Source organism: Cricetulus griseus, chromosome 8 (genome assembly GCF_003668045.3).
Source record: "Cricetulus griseus strain 17A/GY chromosome 8, alternate assembly CriGri-PICRH-1.0, whole genome shotgun sequence".
NCBI lineage: Eukaryota > Metazoa > Chordata > Mammalia > Rodentia > Cricetidae > Cricetulus > Cricetulus griseus.
In genome coordinates, this window is record NC_048601.1 from 93,065,360 (window position 1) to 93,090,139 (window position 24,780).

Genomic DNA, 24,780 nt, shown 5'->3' on the forward strand with positions numbered 1-24,780 from the left:
CTAGGGGTATGCACAGGCTCAGGATTGGTGTGCCTCCAGGCTTGGAGGACTTGCCCTGTGTAGATTGGTCAACTGGTTGTTATGGCCCATAGGCCCTCCCAGGGTGGTTGCTATGCTCTGTGTGTCATTGCTGTGCACTTGTCCAAAAAGTACACCCAGAGCCGTAAAGCATAGCACCACCAGCTAACTTCTGATTGGCTCCTTGCCACGAGGCAGGCATCTGACTTTTTAGTGACTAGGACAAGGTCATGGCAAGCACGTGTTACTGTCATGGCTGCCAAAATGGGGAGCTGGTCTCTTCATTCGCCTCCAGGGAGAGTCCAGTACTGTTAGCGAAGCATTAGTACCTGGACCACGCTTACCCTTTCTCTGATAAAAGTCATTAAATGGTTGAGAACACAGGGACCAAAAGTTAAAAGTAATAAAATTATAATAATAGGGCCAAATAGTGAAGAAACCAAGGTAGTGAACCAGGGGGATTTGCTATACCAGCTTTCAAACCAATTTTGGTTGGCTTATCTCCCTTTCTGTTTTTCCTCTAGCCTTTTCCTCAATTTAGTCACGGAGTCTCTGATCACCCCTGAGTGGTCCACATAAAAACAACATTCTTCTTTTAATGCCACACAGAGGCCCCGGTCCTTGAGAAAGAGCAGGTCTATCCCTCTCTGGTTCTGCAGTACTACTTCAGAGAGGGATGTTAAAGACTCTTCAAGCTTGGTGATAGAGTTCTCAATATCCTCAGTAATGGCCTGTTTTAATCCATTTATTCGGTATGGGTTGTTAATTAATGCTGCCGTGCGTTCCTATGCCTGTCGCCATTCCCAGTCCCATGAGGACAGCTAGTGTCAGAGTGTCGGGTTCTCTCCTAATTCAACAGGGCACGAGATTGAATTTATATTCAAATGACTTGGCATCATGATAGATCACCCCGGGGTAGGAGGTGTATTAGTATGCAATAATCCCGCCAGGGGTAAGTCCAGAGTTACAGATCCACCAACCATTATTAGGGGGCAGGAGACACAGATTGCCTTTAGGAATTGGCAAGCCTGAAGTCAGAGTGTAGAGATGTTGCTTATGTGATGGTATTGAAGGACTTAAAAATTAACAAAGAAATAAAATAAGGAGACTTAGAAAAACCTCCCACACTAAAAGCAGGGAGGCCTGACTTAGAAATCTAACCAAGGTCACAATGACCCAAGTCCCTGGAATTTCCTAGCCGGCAGCAATAACTCCCTTACAAGGCCTCAAGACAACCTAACTAAATACCAAGAATTCCCAGAGGGCCACCCTGCCCTGGGGTCATGAAGATAAGAACAGACTATCCCACTGAGTTAGGAGACCATCCAGCCCCAAAGATAAGAGACCTCCAAAGGACCTGTGACTGGTCACGTATCCAAACCCCTAAAAGGCTATGGTTTTCTCCTACAAAAGAAGCCTGCTTTTGAGGAACGGGGCTTCCTTTGTCGGACTGGGAGGCCCGTTTGCGCAGACGTCCCCCAATAAACTTACTTCTGTTTTTACATCAGCTAGACTGGACATTGAGTTTTTTTGGAGGGGGACCGTCCTATTTGTGGAGACTCCTCGGTCCGAGGGTCTTTCATTATCTGCCGCACACAGGTCCCGGTACCCGAGACTTCAGTAAGGGTTAACTTCCCCCAGACTCCTGTACACAAGCAGCCGGGGAGGTGGTGCTACTGAAGTTCCCTATGAAAGCTATCCCCCGTAGTATGGGGGAACTGAGTTTAAGCATAGCCAGCAGGACTCGGCCAGGTTAGGATTAGTGGCGTTAAGACCCTCAAATGCCCCCCATAGGAGTTTAATCAGTGTTTGCTCTGAATCTGTGGGGATGGGTCTTTGTAGGGTGAATGGCGCCTGGGAATTTGAATAAGTGATAGTGACCTGTTCCTGGACCCTTTTCAGTACAGGTTTCTTTTGGTCCTGCTATCACCAGGTTTGGTCCTATGGATATTGGGGACGGTACCTCTATTTTTAACTTGATTGTCATTAGTAGCCCAGGGTCGCCTCCTTCCCGATAGAGGCGGATTCTCCATTGGCGTCCTCGTAACCATTCCTGTCTTGACTGTTTTCCTGGGCCTGTGAATGTGACGTTAAGCGGATTACATGTGAAATTTATACATAACCCTTGTCCTATCCAGGATCCTGTCCCTACGGACGGAGCAAGCCCACCAAATTGGGGAACTGAAACCGTGCTCTCGAATCTGGACTGTGTAAGCCCAGGCTCTTCTTCCTGCCAGGGATGAGCCCTATTCACAGAGATGGCATCCCAAGTTGATGTGGGGTTCCACCAGGTGTTTCCAGTGCTCTCACATCCCCAGGCCTTACAAAGGAACTGCTCAGCCCCACCACAGCTCCAACCCCTCCCATCCCTTAGACAAATAGAGAGGCCCATCTTTCTGAGTTCGTGCCTCAGCTGGGGGTGGCTACATTCTCAGACCTTCATGCATCTTACATTTTCCTATCTTCACATAGAAAAACTCTAAAATACTTGTTCCTGGAATCTGTTTTGCTTTAAGCTGGCCAGACTACCAGTTGTCAAAAGCATCAGAGTTCTTGAGAAGGATAAGATTTTACCTGAATCAATGATTAAAGAATAACAGAGACTTGCCAGCAGGCTGCATGGACAGCCACCCCCAAGGTCCTCCATCCATAGTAGTGGGCTGCAGGACACCTGCCTTCTTGCTTATAGCATGTGACCTGTGGATTACAGACTATAGGAAGACTCGCCTACTGTTGGCCCAAGCAACTGGGGAAAGTCGATTCCACTGTCATCTTGTCCAAGGTCTGGAATACTTTGTAGCAGTTGAGGTGAAGGGCAGGGTTGCTCAGTGACCAGCATTGTCACTGACTCGAGATGAAGCTTCTTCAGTGCCCATCAGTCTTCTTGGAGGAAATGGGGTGGGGCCAGCAGCTGGCCTATCTCTCTGTTATAAAAAGCTTTTTAACAAAATATTTTAAATGCCATGTTCTCTAGATCTCTGAGCATTTGAGGGCTGTCTGTCTGTTTAGTATCTCAGCAGTTAAAAGTTTGCCTTTAGTTAGAGAAAAATTCCTTTTTGTAATAAAAGCTGTACCTTTGTAAACGGCTTACAGGATAAACTGGTATAAATATTTTGTTAATTTGAAATAGACCTTTGTGATTTTAAATTTTGATCATCATTTAAACATACATGAGTTAAATTTAAGTTGTATAGACTTAACTTATATTTTAAGTATAGTTAAATTAGACCTTTATGACTTTAAATATTTACCATCATTTAAAGATACATAGCAATTTAGAAATATGAGACTTAGCACAGTTTAATTTAAGTTGCATATAGAGCTAGATAAGTATAAAGTTAAATTACAGGTACAGAGACAAGCAGGACTGGATAACAGTAAAAGGGGGAACCAGAATGTAATCTCTGATCCATACATTGTAGCAAACAGACAGGAGATTTAAATGGACAGAGTAGACTTAAACAGAGGGCCCTGGAAAGACACAGTATTTAGTAAACAAGCCATGAACAACAGCCAGTGAAAGAAGAAATCACAGACAAAAAAATAAAATAAAAAGCAAAAAGATCTGGCAGAAATAAAAAATCCGGCAGACAGGTTTGTGGGCACAGGCCACTGGAGTGGGCATGCCTACAGGTGGGTCACATGACCAAGATGGCAGCGACCTAAGCCGCTTTTGTCTGTTTATCTGCTTGTTGGCTGCAACCAGAAAGGTTCCTCTATGCATTTCCCATGGGTGAGGCAAGTGGAAAACCGGCAAAAAGCTTGCCAGGGGCCTGGCCCCGAAGGGGACACAGCTGTCCCGAAGCCGATAAAGGACCCAGAGGTCCGAACTGAAAAAAGCAAAAAAGCAGCGCTCTTGTAGCGGGATCCCATGCCTGACCCTCAGGAAATGCACCCAACAAGTGAAAGAAGAAATAAAAAGCAAGATGTCTGGTGGCAGTGCTTGCCTGTGCAAGTCATTGAACTGAGTGGGCAGGCCTAAGCTAGGTCACGCGGTTAGGATGGCACATGACCAAGATGGCGGCCCCCAGGTTAGCCCACATGTCTGCCCCCGTAAGCACATTCTCAATTGCTGGAAGAAGTTTTCCTCCATGAGTCAAACCTCATTCGTGTGGAAAAATGAAAACCAGCAAACAAACAAAAAACTCTCAGAGTGTCTCAAGCAGACATTGCCAACCAAGAAGAAACACGGTCAGAGATAGAACAGAAAATAAGGGACATTCCCAGGTGAGAGAAAGTTCCCACTGGGAGGCAGAACTCCACACATTTATCTACTCGCTGTCAGTAACTGAAAGATCCCGTAAAATGTATTTCTGGTGGGCAAGGCAAAAAATGGCACAGATTGCTCTGTCTGAGAGCACCTGGCAGAAAGCTGGAAAGAGGCTCAGCAGTCCGAAACCGAAAAAATGTACCCAGTAGACCAAAAGGCAGTGAACTCCAAAATGGAGTGCTGGGTCTGCCCCATGGGAAAAGGGATATCTTACCGGATTGCAGCGAACAGGCAGATGAGTGAGTTCCAGAGATCCATAGTTGGAAAGGCGGTGAGTTGAAGAAGTGTACAGAATTCCGGCATCTCAGGCTGCTGCAGGCAGGAGGAAGTGCCAGGAAAAGCTGAGATGGAAATGGGTTATGAGTTCAGATTTTAGGATCCCTGAAATTTCCTATGCCCCTGGCAGGAGAGGTTAGAGAGAAAGCCTATCCCACCAGCAAGCATCGAAAGAGTTTACGGAGAGAACCTAAACCAAGTCAGGGGCCAATGTTATGTTTTTATTTAAAAAAAGGAAAAGAGAAAGCTTTAAAATGAGACATTTGACTAGTTTATTATATGGCCCAGCAGAGTAGGGAGACTAAGAGAGAAGAGGAACAGAGGTAATGGCTGACCGACATGGCCGGACGCCATAGAGGCAGAGAGAGAGCCAAGAAGAAACAGAGAAAGTAGAGAGTAGAGAAAAGCAGAGAGAGAAGTCGGAGCTTTTAAAGGGAAGACTGTGCATGTGCACTGATGTTCCATGCATGTCCAGAGTCAACAGGGGTGACAAGTGACGTGGCGATGACATAGCATGTTTTCTTGCGCATGCCCTGAGTATTGTCAGGGGGAGGGGTCTGTCTCTTAAAGAGGTAAATCCGATGAGCGTCAAAGCCTGAACCTTTCAAGACTGCCAGATCCTGACAGTGACCCAAAGTCTCCAAAGAAGATTATGAGGCACCCCAGTTCCTGCACCTGGACCAGTGAGCGAAATGCTCAAATGTGATACCTGCTGCCTGCCAGGACCTGGCAGAGACTGTGGACAAAGCTGCTGGACACTGGAAAATTGATTGCACCCACTTTGCCTAAACAAAACAAGGTCAGTCTTTTCCATGTCCCTCTCACCTTGTAGGCCTGGTGAAGATTGCTGTTCTTTGAGACATCTGCCTCCATTGGTAATGGAGAGACTTGGATGTGGCTAACTGTTTATGGACTGGCTTCTTACTGGTTTCTGTCACTTTTTAGTAGATTTGGATAAAATATACCCTTCTCAGATCTCTGAAATATTAGTGGTTGTCAGCTTGACAGCATCAGACACTCAGATCCAGCATGTTAGCTGATAAAGTAATGACTACCTACTGTTCAGTCACAAGTTCAAGGTTTTTAAGTTTATTTTGGTTGTCATCTAAGTATAAACTTAAAGGGCTTTTCATTAGGCCAAAGGCACCTCTGTCCAATCCATACCTGGCTCTCTGGACAGAAGAAAAATGTACATGCTTCTAGCCCAAATCTGTATTTTTGTTAGGACTCAAAATTATAAATATGTTCCTGCTGTTTGAATAGATATCCAGATATCTGCTTTTTCTGCACTGGGGGCTTCAGTAAATAAGTTTTAACCTCTGTTCCTAGTTTAAACATGTCTTAAACAGGTTTCTGCTTCTGGCAGACACATCTGAGTATATCAGTTGCTGACTGCAGGCTGTTCTAAGTAGACTGCAAGCCCTGGACTTGCTGTGGATGTGAACCAGTCCAGCTGATGTAGACACCCCCTGTCTCTGCAACAGAGTCTGCCAACAGCCCCTGATGGATTCCCTATTGCCTAAATTCCTTTTTTTTTTTTTTTGCTTCTGACTAGCATTTCAACCTTCTGGGTCCCTAACTTCATCCCAAAGTCAGCAGGAAGTAGCATGGGAAAGAATATGCCGCCCATTTTCCCTGGTTAAAATGCTAAGTCAGAAGGAACTCCCTTGCGTGGGGATGCCAATATCTCTCACTCCTTGAGGGGGGGGGGCGCTAGAGAGACAGCAATTCCATGATTGGAATTTCTAAAAAAAAAAAAAATGAGGGAATGAAGGGACCAGCTCCCCATTTCGGCAGCCATGACAGTAACACATGCTTGCCATGACCTTGTCCTAGTCACTAAAAAGTCAGATGCCTGCCTCGTGGCAAGGAACCAATCAGAAGTTAGCTGGTGGTGCTATGCTTTACGGCTCTGGGTGTGCTTTACAGACAAGTGCACAGCAATGACACACAGAGCATAGCAACCACCCTGGGAGGGCCTATGGGCCATAACAACCAGTTGACTAATGAACACAGGGCAAACCCTCCATGCCTGGAGGCACACCAATCCTGAGCCTGTGCATACCCCTAGACACTCCCCTTATGCTGCCCTACAAGATCTCTCTGCAGCTGGTTCCAGCTGTCTTTGCTAGCCATCTGCCATGGCGGGTGGGTGAAAGACCAGAGCTAACATGGGGTTAGCTCGTTAAACAATAAAGCCTCATGCAGTTTGCATCAAGCTTTCGATACCACCTGGTGATTGGGGTGACCGAGGTCCTGGGCTGAGATCCTGGAGCCCTGAGCTTTCCAGGGGTCTAACACAAATCAGAAGAAACCAGAATCCCATGATTGAAATTTCCCAAAAGAAAATGGGGGGATGAAGGACCCTGAGCTAAAATACCAGAACTTGTGACTTTTTCTGGAATGAACTGCTGAGTCATTAAATCTCTATTGTTGGTAACTGTTTTGCCCACAAACAGGGAAGTCACCACCCTGAACATTCCATGATCCCATGGGCCCCGAGATTATGGTCGGCCACCTGGAACCAGCTAATCAGAACTGTTTACCCTTCCATTTCCCACATTCCCCTGGCCCGATCTGGTTGTGGTTTTGGCCTTTAAGAAGCCCTTAGACCTTTGTTTGGGGTCTGACTCTTTGACTCCTGCGTGAGCTTGAGTCTGGACCCCAGTGCGCTAGTTTAATAAACCTCTTGCTGTTGATCCATGCCTGGATCTCAGTGACAGACAAGCAGGCTGTTCCTAGACCCTCTTCCCTAGCTAGTCACTAGGCCTTCTTTGTTTCAGAAAGTTATAAGTGCTGTGCTCATTAATTTAGCTGGTTCAGATTAGGGAATCTGGCACCCAGAAGGGGCCAGATTCAAGTCCCAAATTATTTATTAGATGAGGATTTTGTCCTAGGAAAATGATATAGGGAATTAAGAGGATTCAAGTCCTACAAGCCTAAAGGAGAGAACAGGAATATCTCTCAATATGTTTTTCAAAAACCACTGTCTGGTGCCAAATCAGCACCTTGGCCATTTATTTTATGTTTCGAGACAGGGTATCTCTGTGGCTTTGAAGGCTGTCCTGGAACTCACTCTTGTAGACCAGGCTGTCCTCCCAACTCACAGAGATCTGCCTGTCTCTGCCTCCTGGGTGCTGGGATTAAAGGCGTGTGCCACCAATTCCCAGCCCCAACTTGGTCATTTATGCCTTTTCTCTGTGCTGGAGTCCCTTTTTGCAGAATTGTATATTGAAAACCTCTTAGTTTCCACTAGTCTCTTAGAATTTTTATTATCTGATTTACAAATGAGTAGAATGTTATCCAGACTATAGTGTATTCAAGGCGAGCTGGGGTAAATGAGACCCTGTCAAAAACAAAATACAATACAGAAAAAAAGGGCTGGGGTGCTTAGGCAGATAGCCCCGTCAGTGATGTGCCTGCCCTGTTGAGTCTGAACCGCAGAACTCACCCAAAAAACACTAGTTGTGGCTGAGTGATGGTGTTGCTTGCCTTTAATTCCAGTACTCAAGAGGCAGAGGCAGGCAGATTTATGAGTTTGAGACCAGACTAGTCTACACAGAGCTCCAGGACATCTGGGACCACACAGAGAACCATGATTCAGTTAGTATGTGTGTGTGTATCTCTATTTAGAGGGAGAGAAAGAGAGACAGAGAGAGCAAGAAAAAGGGGGAGTCCTTGTCTTGAAAAACTATTTTTAATAAAAGGGAGCTGATATGTTGCTTTTAATACCAGCACTGTGAAGGCAGTGCAGATCCTTGGGACTTGCTGGCCAGCCAGCCTAGCCCATTTGTAGAATTCTTCCAAGCCGGTGAAAGAATCTTCTTTTGAAAACCATTTTAAAGAATAATAAACAGAACTACATAAATTGTCCTCTGGTCGTCACAACCACCCCTGCCTCTCACCCTCATCCCTACACACATGAACAGATACATCTGTAATTACCCAGAGGAAAAAAAGGAGGAAAAAGAAAGAAAATATCTTTCAATGAAAGTAAGCATATGGAGATATGTTTATATCTTTAGAAAACCTATTTTATCCAAAAAGCATTTTATTAATTATTTTAATGTGTATGTGTGTTTGCTGCATGTATGTTTTTGTATCACATGTGTGAAATGCACAATGGATGCCAGAATAGTGCTGAAGATCCCCTGAAATTGAAAATACAAACTATTGCGAGCTTCTTGGTGGATGCTGGGAATTGAATCCTGGTCTTCTGAAAGAGCAACCATGTGCTGTAACAGGCTTTCTCTTGGGCCACCAGACAACTTCCAAATCATGACACAGAGGCTCTTTATTACTTATGAATGTTTGGTGTTATCTTAGGCTTATTTCTGGCTACCCCATAACTTTTTTCCAGTTTTTGAATTTAAATTCTTTAATTACTACTCATATTTACATATCCACTGCCCCCAAACCCTCACCCTCGAATTCTCCCAATTCCCCTGCAGACTCCAGGACCCCATCCCCCAACTTATCCCCAGGAAGAGCGAGGTCCTCCACCACGGACCTTCAAATTCTGCCATATCTTGTGAGGGAGGGACTGGGTCCACCTTGCTCTATCTGGGCTGTGATGTTATCACTCCATAGGGAATGGGTTCTGAAAGTCCATTGGTGCTCTAGGGTTAAACAATGGGTCCAGAGTTAGAGCTCCCTTAGACTGACTTGGCCTCCTAGCTGGCACCTACATTCAGAGGACTTGCTTCTGTCCCATGCTGTTTCCCCTGCTTTATGACTAGGGTCTCTATGCTCTCACTAGGGCAGGTCAACTTGTACCCTAAGAATTTTGAGGCTCAAAAGAAATTAAAGAAGCTACCAGAAACTGGAACCATCTCCCATGCTCTTGGATAGGTAGGATCAACATAGTAAAAATGGCAATCTTGCCAAAAGCAATCTACAAATTCAGTGCAATCCCCATCAAAATCCCAACACAATTCTTCACAGACCTTGAAAGAACAATTAGCAACTTTATGTGGAGAAACAAAAGACCCAGGATACTGCCTAGAGAGCCATACTCAGATAGACTGTCTGATATCTGACAGCACGAACCCTGGGAAGTCTGCCTGGGCACACACCGAATTCGGATTTAGGTGCTTTCACAACCTTCTTGGTATAAAAGTAAACAATCCTGTTGCCAGGGGTTCGAGACAGCCTAGTATTGTTAGAGCCTGTATTGTAGGAAAGCCTACATCGCTATGTCAAACGCTGGACCATTCTGAGCGCCTCAAAGCACCATCCCCGGAAGAGAGCCAATTTTTACCTCTTTAAATAACAGAAGGGTCACTCTGCATTCAGGAAACAGGTCCAACTGCTGTGATAACTGCATTTCATAGACAAGGACGACACTACTGGACAAAAGCAAAACACCAACAGGTGTTTACATGTAAAAGATTGTACTCATCTTCCCGACCCTGTTTCTCCCGTCTCTCTCATCTGATAGTCTCGCTGTCCTAGGCTTGCTCTGTACTTCCGGCCTTCTGCCCCTATTCCCCATGTCCTGGAATTGCATATGAAAAATACATTCAGCTGTAACCAACTTAACAAAACCCTTACGTTCTACTTTCCTATTTCTGTTCTAGCTTCATTGCTGTGGCTGTGATAAAACATTCTGACCAGAAGCAACTTAGGGGAGGAAAGGATTTATTTGGCTTACCTTTTGAGGAACTCAAGGCAGAAACCACAGAGGAACACTGCTTGCTGACTCAGTCACTGGCTTCTGCTTAATTAGCTTTTTATTACAGTCCAGGACCATCTGCCCAGGGAATGGTGTTGCCCTCAGTGGGCTAGGACCTTCTACATCACAATAATCAAGAGTCAAGCCAGTCCACCACAGGTAGGTCAATAGACCAATACGAACTTCCTAATTCCTCAATTGAGATTCCCTTCTCAGGTGACTCTGAAGGCTGTTATCAAGCTGATGGTTAACCCTAACAAATTAATTTCATAAACTACAGAATGGTTAAAGCAGGGAAGTCCAAAGCCAAAGATGCTTTGGCATCTGCATAAGTTGTGTTCCTTACTCAGCCATACTGTTTCTAGTTCTCCCATTCCTGGGGAAAAGCCAAGGAAGTGCACGGTGCCCTGTTTGGCAAGATGAGCAGCTTCTGTGCATGGTCAAGAGGCTACTGCCTCAAAGACACCTAGGTGCAGGATGCCAGGAAATGATGGATCTCAGATTACCTACAGCATTAGTGAGGCCTTAATTTACCAAAATCCTGCCTAAATTCCTAATCTACTTCATTTATACTTTAACAAAACCTGGCCATAAATATTAAGGAATAATTTATAATACTCAAGTAGCACAATATACCCACAGCTATATTTTCCAACATGGAATTGACAGAAAGCATACAATTGTGAAATAATTCTCAGCAGGTGTGGTGACTCACCACCTACTATCTCAGCTGAAGTATAGGTATGCTCAGTGTGTGGGCTCACCTACTGTGAATGATGTCCTAGGTGTGACAGACTGCTATAATTACAAAAATGATTTGAAAACCATTTCAGCCATCACTCTTTTTAGTGGGAGATTGATGTTAGGGCTTTACGAAGGCTAAGCACACTCTCTACTACTGAGCTCCAGCACTGAAGTCTTCCTGATTCATTGGTGGGCCAATCTGCTAAGCTCTATTCATCCTTTCCATCTGTAGGATCCATTTCTCAAGGAATTAATTGGAACCTTGAGAATGAGAAAATAAGATGTCCTTTTATCACCTTGAAAGGTTGAGAACAAAGGTCCAGCCATTAAAAGCCATCGTGATGGCAGGGAAAATGGCTTAGTGTTCAAGCACTTGCCAAGCATATACAAGGCCAAGTTCAATTTTCAACACAACATCCCCCCGACTTCAAACAAAACAAAATCAGTGCTGTAGTGTTGATCTGCCAAAGCAGTAATAACATTAAGCAAAATCACAGGAAAAACAAACAAAATGTGGCTACTGTGTCACTTTAATCTTTGTTATTCTCATTTTCTGTGCCAGGCTGTCCTGGAACACCCAACTCTACTGCTTCTGACACTAGCAGTTGGGTCCCGAGCTTGTTCCCTCATGCTCAGCCTATGGTCAGCCTAACTGTGAAGGTTTTGTAAAAGCTCCTCATGGGGCTGGAGAGATGGCTGAGCAGTTATGAGCACTTGCTGTTCGTGCAGAGCACCTGAGTTTGCTTCCGAGCATGGATATCAGGTGGCTTGCAACTACTTGTAACTCCAGCTCCCAGGGCACCCCCAAACATGCACATACATGTAGACACACATCTATACACAAATTGAAAATAAAAATCTTAAAATAATTAAAAAGCTGCTTCTAAAGAAATGATACTGAAAATAGGGGCTGAAGAAACAGTTTAGTTGGTAGAGGGCTAGACTAGCATGCAGAAAAGCTTAGGTTCAGTCCTGAGCACTGTATCAAACCAGTGTGACAGCGCTCATCTACAATACAGCCCTGAGGTGTTCAGAAGAGGAGGACCAGAAATTCAAGGTTGAAGGTGGTAGGGAGCTTGGGCATTTAAAGTCTAGAAAATACCTGAAAAGAAAAATATGTTTTTTGCCCTTTTCTTGATTATTTGTAGGTGGACAAAGTAATCCAAGCCTATACTGTGTCTCCACTAGCCATGCCAGCCTAGCCATTTAGACAGAGGCTTCTGCTCCTATCATTGAAAAAGGAAATATTTGTCTTAAAACATATTAAGACCCCTTCCAAACACATGAGACTAAATTTATATAAAGGAGAAATGCATAACTGGCCTTGATTCCTGGAACACTAGTTCAGAGGCAGTTAGTAACAAGACTTTGTGGAGACAGCTATATAAGTTAATGACGTTGGAATTTGTAGAGCAGTAATTAAATGAAGGATCCCTGAAGTCATTTTGTGTAATGGTCGGGACAGAAAACATGGGCTCAGGCTGAAATCAAACTATAATATCTGTTCAGCTAGTTGGGTAACTCTTTACCGGTTGGTACATGATTTGGACAAGGAGTGACCAGATAAATGGTGAAAACCCCTTGGGATGGGAGCTTTGATCAGGTATACAAGATACTCAAAAAGGCTTGAGAGAGATTAGTGAGATGACTGTTTGAGACATACCCTTCAAACAGATAATTATCATGCCTAAGATTAGTAGTGAACATGTTCGTTTTATTTTTAAAAGTGTAAAATATCATTCACAGTGAAAAACAGTGCTGTTGAGAGTCTTCCTCTGTGAAATCAAGGACAGAACACCAAAGAACTGACAGACTGGCAGACATACCAATACCTGGAACTGTAGTTACCAGTACATTCTTGCATCTGGTACCTGTGGCAGCCAGAAGAAGCATTGAATTCAATGCAACTGGAGTTACACATTTTTGTGAAATGCAATGTGGACACTGGGAATCAAACTCCTGGTCTGATTTTTAACAGTAAGGAAAAAGAACTCTAAGCCTCAGAATAGTTCTTGTTTAGTGTAAGAGTCATTTAGGCCAGAAACTTTGGAATCATCACTTAATATCGATCTGGTTTTGATGCCTGTAAAATTCATGTTGAAATCTAGTTCCCAAATGCAAGAGATTAAACAGTGGGGCCAGGTGGGGACTTACTTCAGAAGGTGTTTAGGACTCTGTACTCAAAAAAATCATTAATGCACATTATAAAGTTTATCTCCAAAGCAATTAGGACTTTGCACTCAAAAAATCTTTAATCCAGTAATAAGATTATCAAAATAATGGCTTATGTCTTCAGAGTGATTCTGTTAACGAATCCAAGTTTTCCGACCCTTCTAACCAACTCCCTGACAGGAAGGCAGGCAGCTCTCTAAGTTCCAGGCCAGTGTGGTCTCGAGTAACTTCCAGGGCAGCCAAGACTGCACAGAGAAACCCTGTCTGGAAAAACCAATCACTTCACCCCATGAGGTGTTGTGATGTTAGCAACAGAGGTGGTCTAAGGCAAAAGCCTCTCACTATTACACCACGTCCAGTGCCCGAGTCCTGATTTCTACCTCCAAATCTTAATTCTGACTCACCTCTCATCAACAGCATCCCAAGAGCGTTCCTCATCGAGCCCTGCCCACCAGTAATGCAACTGTAACCTATCTGATGGTCACAAGGTCCTCAGGAGGAAGTCAGAGCTGAAGCTGAAGCCCTACCTTGAAGTCACCTGTCCGCAGGTAGCATCTGGACCCTGCCTGACTCCTCTCCCGCCCCGAGGGCTGCCCTCAGCTTCCAGCCCTCAGGCTTCCCAAGGCGGCGTCCCTGTCCTCGGGCTTTCTGCCTCGGTCCCTGGGGCCCAGGCCGCCGGCCCGGGCAGGGTCGGGGCTGCCCTCCGACGCGCCCCCCTCCCAGCGCCGGGCATCGCAGTGGCTGTGCCGCCCCCACGCGGCTCCTCCTGCATCAGCCTCGGGCACCGCCTGCAGGGGGCGCCCCGGAGCGCGCAGCCGAGCCGTCTTCCGGCCCGAGCCGCATCCCGAGGCTGCCTCGCTCTCCACCCGCGGCCTGGGAGGACTCGAGACAAACACTGGCGACGGGAGACGCCCGTTGTGTGCATTGAGAGCCGTCGTTCGCACCGAGCGTAACTCACCATCAGTCTCCTGTCCGTCTCAGAAGATCGTCCCCTCGGAAACAAGCCTCACCACTTCCGGAAGTGTCCCCCATCATTCCCACCCATCCTTGTCTCCGGGTCCTGGTGGGCGGGCCCAGTCTAAGTCTGAACTTTCCCTGCTCTCCTCTTGCAGCTTCCAGCTGCCTGTGGACTCTGTGGAGAGTTGGTTCTTTTCCGTCCCTGTGTCGGGAGTGCAAAGAACCCACAGGTCGGGCCTAGAAGCTGAGGTACGGTGTTGAGGGTCGGCTTTGTTCTTAGCCTGTGTTTAACCTCCTCAGGCTCTTCCTGGGAAAAGAAAACTATTCACCAGGACGAGAGTCGCAGTTTTTCAGAGCTTTGGAGACTCAGTTTACTGAGTGTGCCGTCGGGAGGAAGCAGGGGTGCAGTGTGGTGGAGGCTTATATTGAAGGAGCTCCTCCCCTGCTTGGAGGTCTAGTGACACAGGGGACCCTCACGGCTGTGGCAGAGGCAAGAGGCCAATGTTTTGAGCACACAGGAGGCTAGGGAAGTTTCTCTGAAAGGATGCTGGGATGAAGTTCCCATAAGCATTTGTGCAAAACCAGGGCGCTACTCTTGGGGCAGGATGGCCACCAAGGTGAAACCAGATTTTGGTTCGTGCTGCCTGCCAGAAACACAATAAATAGAGAAAGGGATTGAATCTTAAAACTATGGTATATCCGGAGAGCCAGAAGTCCAAGAAGAAAGCAGATTTATTATCTTAGAAGCATGTATTCCATCTCATTTCCAGCCAGAGAGAAGGCGATAGGGCTGGCGGGAAAGACAGCCAATTATCCTGGAACTCCATTTTACCTCCCTGGTCAGGTAGTTAGCTACATTTCCGAGAGGTGATACCTGTTTTTGTTTCCTTATGTTTTGCATTCTTTCCTCATCTGCGGATGTTTGCACTCAGGCACTTCTTGAAACTCGGAGTCTACTGATCTTAACCTTATAGTCCTTCATAGGTGGCTGGGCTGGGAAGTTAAAACAAATGAGAGTGTGTCCATGCTAAGCCAATAATATGTGTATTTTGGTTCCTTTCTACAGTATGGAGTACAAGTGTGTCTTCTAATTCAGAATATGAAAGTGTCTCATCTGTCCACAGTCATTCTTCATTACTAGTAGTAGCTCTGAGATCTGTGTCTTATGAAAGACATGCTCCTGGTTGTCAGAATGGCTTCTTACTTGCAAGAGAATTCTCTAGCATGTAAAGATGTATGTACGTAAAATAAATACAAATGAAAGCTATTTTTCAATTCCATATCATCCCAGTCAAAAGGATTATCACCAAGAAACAAATGACAAGTGTCACTGATGAGACAGTAGTGTGGTGCAGTTACTATAGAAATAAGATTTTGAAAACATAATTAACACTCTCATTATTTGCATATGATATAATTCCATATGTAGAAAATTCTGAGGTATTCAAGTACAAATAAACTAAAAGGCCCTTTTCTGTCTTCATAATACTTCTATAAATCTAAAATTTTTTAAAATAAAAGTCTTTTTTGAGAAGTAAAAAAAAAAAAAGATGTATGTACCTCAGAGCACTCCCTGTGTAGCAGGAGCAGCTGTGACTTGCAGTGGGAATTTCTGAAGCATTCCTTTGTCTGAAACAAACACAATAATAAACGTTTGAACCAGAGTGGGAAAACAGTCTCATTCTCTGTAACTTCTTGGATTTACTTTTGGAAAGCCTGTCACAAGTGACTCCATTCTTACTGTTGCTTTTGTGTCCGGGTCCCCTGAGGACACTGTCCTCCAATTGTAACCCTTCTTATCCAAGTGCTGGGGTTGCAAAGAAGCAACACCACACCCGGTGTGACCTGATTCTGAGTCTGACATCTTTCCATATGTCTGAAGAATGTTCTCTGAAGATATTGTTAATTGACCTCAGTGGTTTGATCTTCTCTCTCTTCCCCAGGTTGTCCCAGTTGGGTTGATCTGATTCTATGTTGAGTGTGGGAACAACTGAACTCTGTGAAGGAATCAATGCCAATAAAACCTTTCTGTCCAGTTTAGGCAAGGAGGAGGTATAGAAGGAATGGCTCTTAGGCCTATCTGCAGTCTATTTTTTACATTTTGTTTTCTTGTGGGTGATAGTCTAGCATCTCCAAAAACACCAATGAGATTCCCCATTACAGGTTGTGCCTCTGCAGAATGTCTGCAGACAATAGCCATATAATTCTTTAACTACTTAAAAATAAACTTTGGACGAATAAGGGAGAACAGTGTTAATGATCACACATAGGTGTAGTAAGTGGATTATGTGTCCAGAAGCAAGGTATGTTTTTTGGCAAGGTGAAGACATTCAGAACAGCATTTTAAATAGCAGGGCTGCCAAAATGGCAACATGGTGTTTTTGTTTGTTTTTAATTCTGATTGGTGTTGGTTAAAATAATAATAGAAACACCAAAAGAATTATATTGGCCATGATGAATTTTGTATAAAAGTGAACACATGTTGATCATTCTATATGAATTAATTGTCTTTAACTGTAAACAAGTTCAGACATAAACCTCTACACACAGATACATGAGGTATTAAATGTACCTGGAAATACTTACTTATAAAAGTCGTTATTTTTTAAAAGTGGTTGTTTACAGATGTTAACATAAACAAATTGGACTTAATGACCATTGACTCAAGACTGGGTTTCCTAAGTAGTTAAATTCTGACAAACTTCACAAAAAGGATAAGTAATTGCCTTAAGTATTCTTTAAGGCATTTTTGCAAATGCTGAGAGCAATTAATGTCTTACAAGAGCTCCCTGTTTTAAGCAGAGCGAGCACTGGCTTTTAGGTTGTGTGGATGTACTTAATCTTGACCTAAGGAATCCCTAGAGCAGCCCAGGACCCAGCACCGAAGGCCTTGTGCATCTCACTTTGACCCTTTGCCACTCATTCGGCTTCCTGGTTTTGCCCTCCTATTTTTTCCTTTCTTTTTCACTTTGAAAAACACGGTCATTTTATCCTATTTTACCATACAAAACCCTTCATTATCTAAAATATTCCCTTTCATTGGGCATGGTGGCACATGCCTTTAATCTCAGCACTGGGTAGGAGAGGCAGGTGGACCTCTGTGAATTTGAGGCCACCCTGGTCTACTCAGTGTGTTACAGAACAGCTATGTAGCTATGTAGAGAGGCACCGTCTTAAAAACAAATAACACAAATAAATGAAATATTCCCTATGCGGAGGCCAAGAGGGAGCAGAAAGTTTGAGTCGGGAAGAACACAAGATAACAAGAATGGAGATACCATCATAGAGGGACATATTTTAGGTTTACAGAGAAATTAGGCACTAGGAAAATGTCGGCAGATCTACAAAGATGATACCAGCCATCAATCTAAGCAACAGGGGAGAGGCTACCTTAAATGCCCTCCCCTGATAATGAGATTGATGACTGAATTATATGCCACAGACAGCCCTCAGCCAGCAGCTGCTGGAAGTAGAAGCAGACAGCCACAGCTAATCACTGAACTCAACTGGAATCCAGATGCAGAGAAGGATGAGTGAAGAGCAAAGGGGTCCAGACCAAGATGGTGAAACCCACAGAAACAACTCACCTGCACATCGGGGAACTCTTGCTCTCCAGACTGATGGCTGGGAAACCAGCCTGGGACAGATGCAGACTCCAGGAACATGGATTTAAGTGAGGAAACCTCGGAAATCTATGGGCCCTCCTGTGGTAGTTCAGTTCTTATCCCGAGCATAGGTATGGACTTTGGGAGCCCATTCCAAATAGAGGAATGCTCCCTGAGCCACGACACACAGGGGTGGGCCTAGGCCCCATTCCAAAGGATACAATAGACTCTGATGACACCCTATGGAAGACCTAACCATCTAGGGGGAGCAGAAAGGCTATGTGATAGGTAGGGTATTAGTTTGGGGGGGGTAGGTGAGGACATAGGGAGAAGAGAACTGGAATTGTTGTGTAAAACAATCTGGTTTCTAATTCCAATTAAAAAATAAAAAAAAATGGAGTAAAGCTATAAACAGAGGACTCTCAACAGCGGAATCTCAAATGGAGGAAAGACACTGAAGGACTTGAGCAGCGTCCTCACTCATCAGAGAAATGCAAATCAAAACTACTTTGGTTAAGATCAAAAACACTGGTGACACCTGATGCTGGAGAGGATGTGGAGTAAGAAGAAATTTCCTCCATTGCTATAGAGACTTCAAACTTGTACAGCTGCATTGGAAAACATTTTGGCAGTTTCTCAGAAAGTTAGGAGTCAGTCTACCTCAAGATGCAGCAATACCACTTTTGGGCCTATACACAAAGGATGCACACTAACACCACAAGGACATTTGCTCAACTATGTTCATGACAGCATTATTTGTAATAGCCAGAATGTGGAAACAACCTAGATGGAACTCGATGCCTGAAGATTGGATAAGGAAACATGGCACACTTACACACTGGAGTATACTCAGTGGTAAAACAACATCTACAACAACAAAAAACAATGACATCTTGAAATCTGCATTAAGTGGATGAAACCTAAAAAAAAAAAATTTCTGAGTGAGGTAACCCTGATCCAGAAAGAGAAATATGGTATGTATTTACTCATTTGATATTAAACATAAAAGAAAACTAACTAGCCTACTGACTAAATCCCCAGAGAAGCTACATAACAAAGTAGACCCTAAGGAGACATAGATGGATCTCCCTAGGAATGGGAAATAGACAAGATCTCCTGAGTAAACTTGAGCATGGTTGGGGGTGGAAAAGGAGAGCAGAGGAGGGAAGGGGAGTGGGGAGGACAACATGAGGAAATGGGATGGTCAGCTTGGGGGAAGGTCAGTGAAAGAGAGCAAGGAAAGAAATATTTTGAAAGAGGGAGACATTATGGGATGATCAAGAAACCTGGCACTCAGGATCTGCCCAAATCTATAAGGATGGCCCCAGATAAGATGCCAAGCAATAGTGGAGGAGGTACCTGAACTGGCCTCCCCTGCAATCAGATTGAGGTCTCCCTCAATTGTCATCATAGAACCTTCATGCAGTAAATGACAGAAGCAGATGCAAAAATCTACAATTAACCACTGCACAGAGCATCTGGAGACCAGTCAAAGAGAGAGGGGAGTGATAATATGAGCAAAGGGGTCAAGATCAGGGTGGGAAAAACCACAGAAACAGCAGAACAGAGCTAGCAGGATCTCACTGTCTCCAGAGAGACAGCTGGGAAGACTGCATAGGACCAAACTAGCCCCACACAGCTGAATGCAGTTGACAGTGGTGTGACTTGGGCAGTGTGTAGGGGACCGCTGGCAGTGAGAAAAGGATCTATACCTCGTGCATAACCTGGATGTCTGGAGCCCATTCCCTATGGAGACATACCTTGTTCAGCCTAGACACAAGGGTGAGGGTCTTGTTCCTGCCTCAACTTGGTGATGGGACAGACTTCTTGGACTACCCATGGGCGGCCTAACCCAGTTTGAGGAGAAGATGCCAGGACGGGTATGTAGAATAAGGGGAATGCAGGAGGAGGGGTGCTAGAGGGAACTTGCATTGGTATGTACAAAAAGATGAACAGATTTAAACAACAACAACAACAACAACAACTTCTTGGAACAATGCATTTTATTTCTAACAGAATAAACATAACTCAATAATTTTGGGGGGGACGTTAGTAGAATTGATGAAGGTGATTTTCATTTCTCCTTAGCCGGGCCGTCTGCCTAGTCTCAAGCTGCAGAGAACAGAGACATTAGGTGACCCAAGTACTAACACAGCTGGGATCATCTCATCAGCCCAACAACTGCATCTACTCAGCAGTAATAAGCTTCCCAAAAGCCTGGCATGCTGGGTCCTGTCAACCACCTAGCATCCAGAGAGGATGACCCCAGTGTTATCAGCAACATCACCCTGTCTCACTCTCCTGGTTTTGCTCACCAGGATGCCCCTGCAGAGATGGTCAGAACTTCCAATGGCTACCTGGTCCTTCAATTAACTTTGTGTTTCTTTATCACTATACTTGCTTTGGTGTGTGTGTGTGTGTGTGTGTGTGTGTGTGTGTGTGTGTGTGTGTAGACACACTGACATGTAATATGTTTATACTTGTGTGCTTGTGCATCTGTGTCCTTGTACACATTCTCGTGTATTCTCAAACTTTGATCAAAGTAGCACATGTATTCCCTTCAAATGTCAATTCGCAGATGCTGTTACAGTATGTGTTTTCAACACAGCCTTTCTCCAGGTCAGCAAGGTGGATGCACCTGTAGCCAATAGTGATGGTGGTGGTGGTGCATGCCTTTGATTGAAACAATTGGGGGTCATGCCTGTCTGGATATAGAGACAGGCCAAACAGCGGAACCCTGTCTAAAAATAAATGAATAAATAACAAAACAATAAGGATATGCACCTTTGTCTCTATGTCCAATGCTTGGTAGCAAGCCTCAGCAGGCCTGCTGCTTCTTTCCCTTGCTTGCTGGGGAATGTCACAAGGGAAGCAAGCACTAAGTGGACAGACAGACACGTTGCCAGCCCTCTTGTGATTCTGAATCTCGCCCTGGTGTGAATTTCATTCTTGACCAGCCACCCAGTCATCCTCATTGTGGAGACCAGGTCCAGGAGAAGCAGCTCTCTATGACATTTTTTCAGGGACATTGCCTGGGTAGCCCAGGTTTGAAAGCTGTTTGTTTCTTTATTATGATACCTGGGAAAGGGGGAAAGAAATAAGGAAGAACAAAAGTATGTCAGATAGGTTTAAAGGGCAAGCATCCCTCCACTCAAGCCAGAATCCCTCCTAACCAACCCAGTTTTGGCCTGAGTTGAAGCAGGGACTGCAGCAAATCAGGTGCACTAATGACACGGAGCTGGTAGAGAAGGACCACAAGGGGGCAGCACAACATCAGGGAGTCTCACAGCTTCAAGAGCTGGCTGCATTCTTACTTATTGACACAGGCTGGGTTCCCCATAGCCTCCAAACCTCCCTCCACACACCTCCCACATGATCAATACTTACCGAACAGCTCCTCAGTGCAGTGCACAAGGGATGAACGCAATGCTCAGGCCAATTCCTGATGTGAGTCACACAAAATATTCACTGCGCATCTGGATGCTCCGTTTTCATTTCTCCATTTGAAGGTATTCGGATTCACAAGGAATATGCGGTTGTGATGGGATGCCATGTCATTGTTTTCTTAGATATGGGCATTAAGATTTGAGAGTAGGGATTGCTTATTTAAAATAGTGTCATTCCTCCCACACTGGCTTCAATCTTTGTGTTGGAACATACCTTGACTGCCTGATCCTCTTTTCTTCAACCCCAATACCAGGCAAGCTCCACCTGGTTTGATTTTGTGCTGGGCAAGAACCCAGGAACAAGAACCTATGTGCACGTTGGACACACCGACACTTGTCCTGCTGTTCACTTTCAGTATTTAAAGAGAGAGTTCTCACACTGCAACCAAGCTAGATTACTGTTCCTTATATCACCCAGGATGGCCTTGAGTCTATGGCTACTCTCCAATCTAAGCCTCCACAGTCCCGGGATTATCGGCACACACCCTCACCCTGGCTCTGGCATCTAGTTTTAAGAATTTCCACCAAGTGTCTAGAAAGGGCAAATGTGAGAGAGTGAGACCCCATGGGTGAGGAGACTAAACCTTCAAACTGTGGGGGTGAGGCTCCATCTTCCTAGGGTCATCAGCTGCACATGTGGACATGCACTGTGTTTTTCCATCTGTCCCACGGAGCTGCATAGACAGTTAGATGAGACCAATCTGAGGGCTGCTCCTCGGAACAGGCCTTCAAAGATACCTGGCTATACAGGTGACAGTCCTGGGGTGCTGAACACTGACCCGAGTGTCCTCAAGGTGGCATGGGATGGGGACAGCCTCCTTTACCTCCCTCCCATCCAGGTCACAGCTCACCAGCTTAGAAGAAGAGTGGCATCCTGCTACAACTCATGTTTGTGGTACTTCAAAAGACTCTGAGTAGAAGTCTTTTTTCACTGGTCATGAAAAAAAAAGCCTAAGAAAAAAGGAGAAAATGCAGGGTCGGTGGTGCTGATCTGTAATTCCATAGGGATGATCCAGAACTCCAGGTATTCCTCAGCTACATATCGAATCCCAGGCTAGGCTGAGATGCAGGTGTGACTCAGCTGGGACACCTCATGCCCATCATGAAGGAAGCCCTGAGTTTGGTCCCCAGGATAAAATAAACCAGGCTTGGTAGAGAATTCCTGGAATCCATACATTTGGCACATGGAACCAGAAAGATTAAAAGTTTAAGGGTATCCACAGTTACACACATCATTTAAAAACAAAACCACAAAACCCAGTAAGATTAGGTGCACACCTGTAGCTCAAACACTCAGCGGGCTGAGGGTAGGGGGGTTGCCAGTCCTTGGCAGTCTGTACTACATACAGAAAACCTGTGTATGGAAGAGGAGAGGATAAAAGAAAGGATTTCTCATTTGAGAGGACTGATATTTACGTCACTGTTTAGTTTAAGAGTCACAAGTTTGGAAAAGAGAAGGAAATACCATGAGTATAGATAGGATCTAGACAGTATTTAGGAACAAAAGGTAAGGCAGGACTGGAGAACTGTACATAAGCTGTGTGTGTGTGTGTGTGTGTGTGTGTGTGTGTGTGTGTGTGTGTGTGTGTGTGCAGGACACATCCATGACCACATGGGGTGTATGTGTGTGTGTTCTTGTCTGTCTGTCTGTGCTCAAATTTGAGCACACTTATAGACCCAAAATATTCATCCAGTGCTTTTACAACTTAATTATTTTGTTTATTTCTTCACACAAGGATTTTCTGTGTACACCTGACTGTGCAGGAACTCACTCTGTAGCCCAGGCTGTAGACAAGACTCACAGAGATCAGCCTGACTCCACCTCGAATCCTGGGTTTAAAGGGGTGCTCCACTCCCAAGGGCTTCCACCTTAAAGTTCAAATCAGGTGTCTCACTGATCTAGGCCAAAGGGGACCTATTCCTGCCTCTCTATTCCACAGGCCTAAGATGACACAAGGATGCTGCCTGATTTCATTACTCCTGTGTCCATATCTCAGATTTCAAATATTCAGAATGTGCATGTTCTTTGCGAGATGGAGTGACACTCAGCCTGGAACTTCCTACACTGTCCTGGACAGTTCCTACTTAACAGGGCAGAGTGGTTCAGATCCAGAAATTCGGCATTGGGGAGTTAGACAAGAAGAGGATCCTGCTCAAGGTCATCGTTGCTTACAGAGCAGTCTGCCTGGGTCAGATGAGACCTTGACTAAACCACAAATGCTCACAGTGTCAAGTGCACCTGAGGAGGACTGAGGCAGCAGCACCCCACGAATACAGTCAGCTTGATCTACACACAGACTTTCAGTCCAGCCTGAATTACAGGGCAAGACTCTGTGTGAACCCTAACCAACAAGGAAATGAGTTTGTGGCAATGCTATTCCAGTTAACCAAAGTGGACAGAACCAATGTCAGAAAATAAAGTGTTAGTGTGCATGTGACATCTTAGCACAACTGTCAGGGAAGGAAAGCCAATTTCTATCTTGGATGGTAGACAGAATGTGTCCCTTAGCATACTTCTGTGAGTCTGTTATTATTAAGGTGGGTGATCAAGGTTTCATGTTTGTTTGCTTGGTTTCAGTTGCATGTATCTATTCCAGTCAATTGTATTTTGCTTTATGTCTGCATTTGGTTTTGCTGTTTATGGACTTCTTCAGGGTTTAGTTATATATGTTGGGGGGGTGCAGTTTAAGACAGAGCCGCTCACCTGCCTGGCACTTGTTCTTGTACAAGCAGAGACACACAGAGAGACAGAGATGGAGTCAGGGAAAGAGCAGAGACAGAGAAGAAAGGGAGGGTGGAGGTAGAGGGAGGAGACTCACTGCATATTCCAGTGGATGGGAGCAGGCCAACAGTGTAGTTGCATTCCTTTGAACAGAATGGCAAGCCAGATCTCCAAACCGCTAGACAGAAACTCCTGGGAAGCCACACTGAGCTCTCCTGATCAGCTCAGCCTGCTACAGTGACTAAGACCAGCATAGGATCCTGGGGAATCTCCTTTGCCAGAATAGCAGATGGTGGTTTGGAAAGCGTTGGGTTATAGGGTGCTATTCCACCTCAAAGCGGAATAAGTCACACCTTTCTTCTCGGATTAGGTAAAAAAAAATATCTTCCTATGAGCTTAGTGTTGCTCAGAGGACAAGTCATAAGAGAAAAATGTGTTCCACAAGGTGTGGAACACAGACGATGTCCCAGCAGGATGATGATTCTAGGATCCTTCTCTTTTTGGGTTCAAATTAGGGACAAGCTGGACAGACAGACCATCCACATCACTCGCACAGACTTTCTGTGTCTGGTGCCATGACATCTTGGGACTCCTAGGGAGAAAAGGACACAAGATGAGATCATACTAATATGACTGTAGAATGGACAATAATGGCTCCCAGAATCTCTCCCAGAGGATGTGCAAAAGGCCACTTACCGGTAGGAGGACAAGCAACTTGCAAAGACACAGAGAAATGGAATCATCCTAAGGAAGCCTCCGTCCCCAGCCGAGAGCAGACTGTGGCTGGCATTAGGCAGGGGCTAGAGGAGGTTGCTGCTACCTCATAAAGGTTTCAGGTGACCATGATCAGGACACTCCATCATCTGCCCTACTCGGAAGTGGTGTTGAGTGCAGAA

The 24,780-nt window shown here is 45.0% G+C and overlaps 1 protein-coding gene and 1 long non-coding RNA gene across 19 annotated transcripts in view; both read right to left on the minus strand.

Moving 5' to 3' along the window:
- The window catches only part of LOC107979351, a 61,658-nt gene extending 46,052 nt beyond the window's left edge, over positions 1-15,606 (minus strand). For 2 of the 18 annotated variants that reach the window (XM_035448467.1, XM_035448480.1), the window contains exons 1-4: positions 14,116-15,606; positions 9,825-9,912; positions 4,503-4,629; positions 1,982-2,094 (exon numbers count right to left, since the gene is read on the minus strand). In XM_035448467.1, the coding sequence (XP_035304358.1) occupies positions 1,982-2,094; positions 4,503-4,629; positions 9,825-9,912; positions 14,116-14,189 (402 nt within the window). In that variant the 5' untranslated portion in view covers positions 14,190-15,606. The other 16 variants (XR_004770935.1, XR_004770934.1, XR_004770937.1 and 13 more) reach the window with 16 other exon arrangements.
- Positions 15,607-19,701: 4,095 nt separating this feature from the next.
- On the minus strand, positions 19,702-24,746 carry LOC113837085. Its single transcript, XR_003487701.2, has 5 exons — positions 23,982-24,746; positions 22,014-22,113; positions 21,104-21,836; positions 20,501-20,794; positions 19,702-19,828 (listed from the first exon to the last, which is right to left on the minus strand). It is a non-coding gene; the product is annotated as an uncharacterized LOC113837085 (long non-coding RNA).
- Positions 24,747-24,780: the final 34 nt, after the last annotated feature.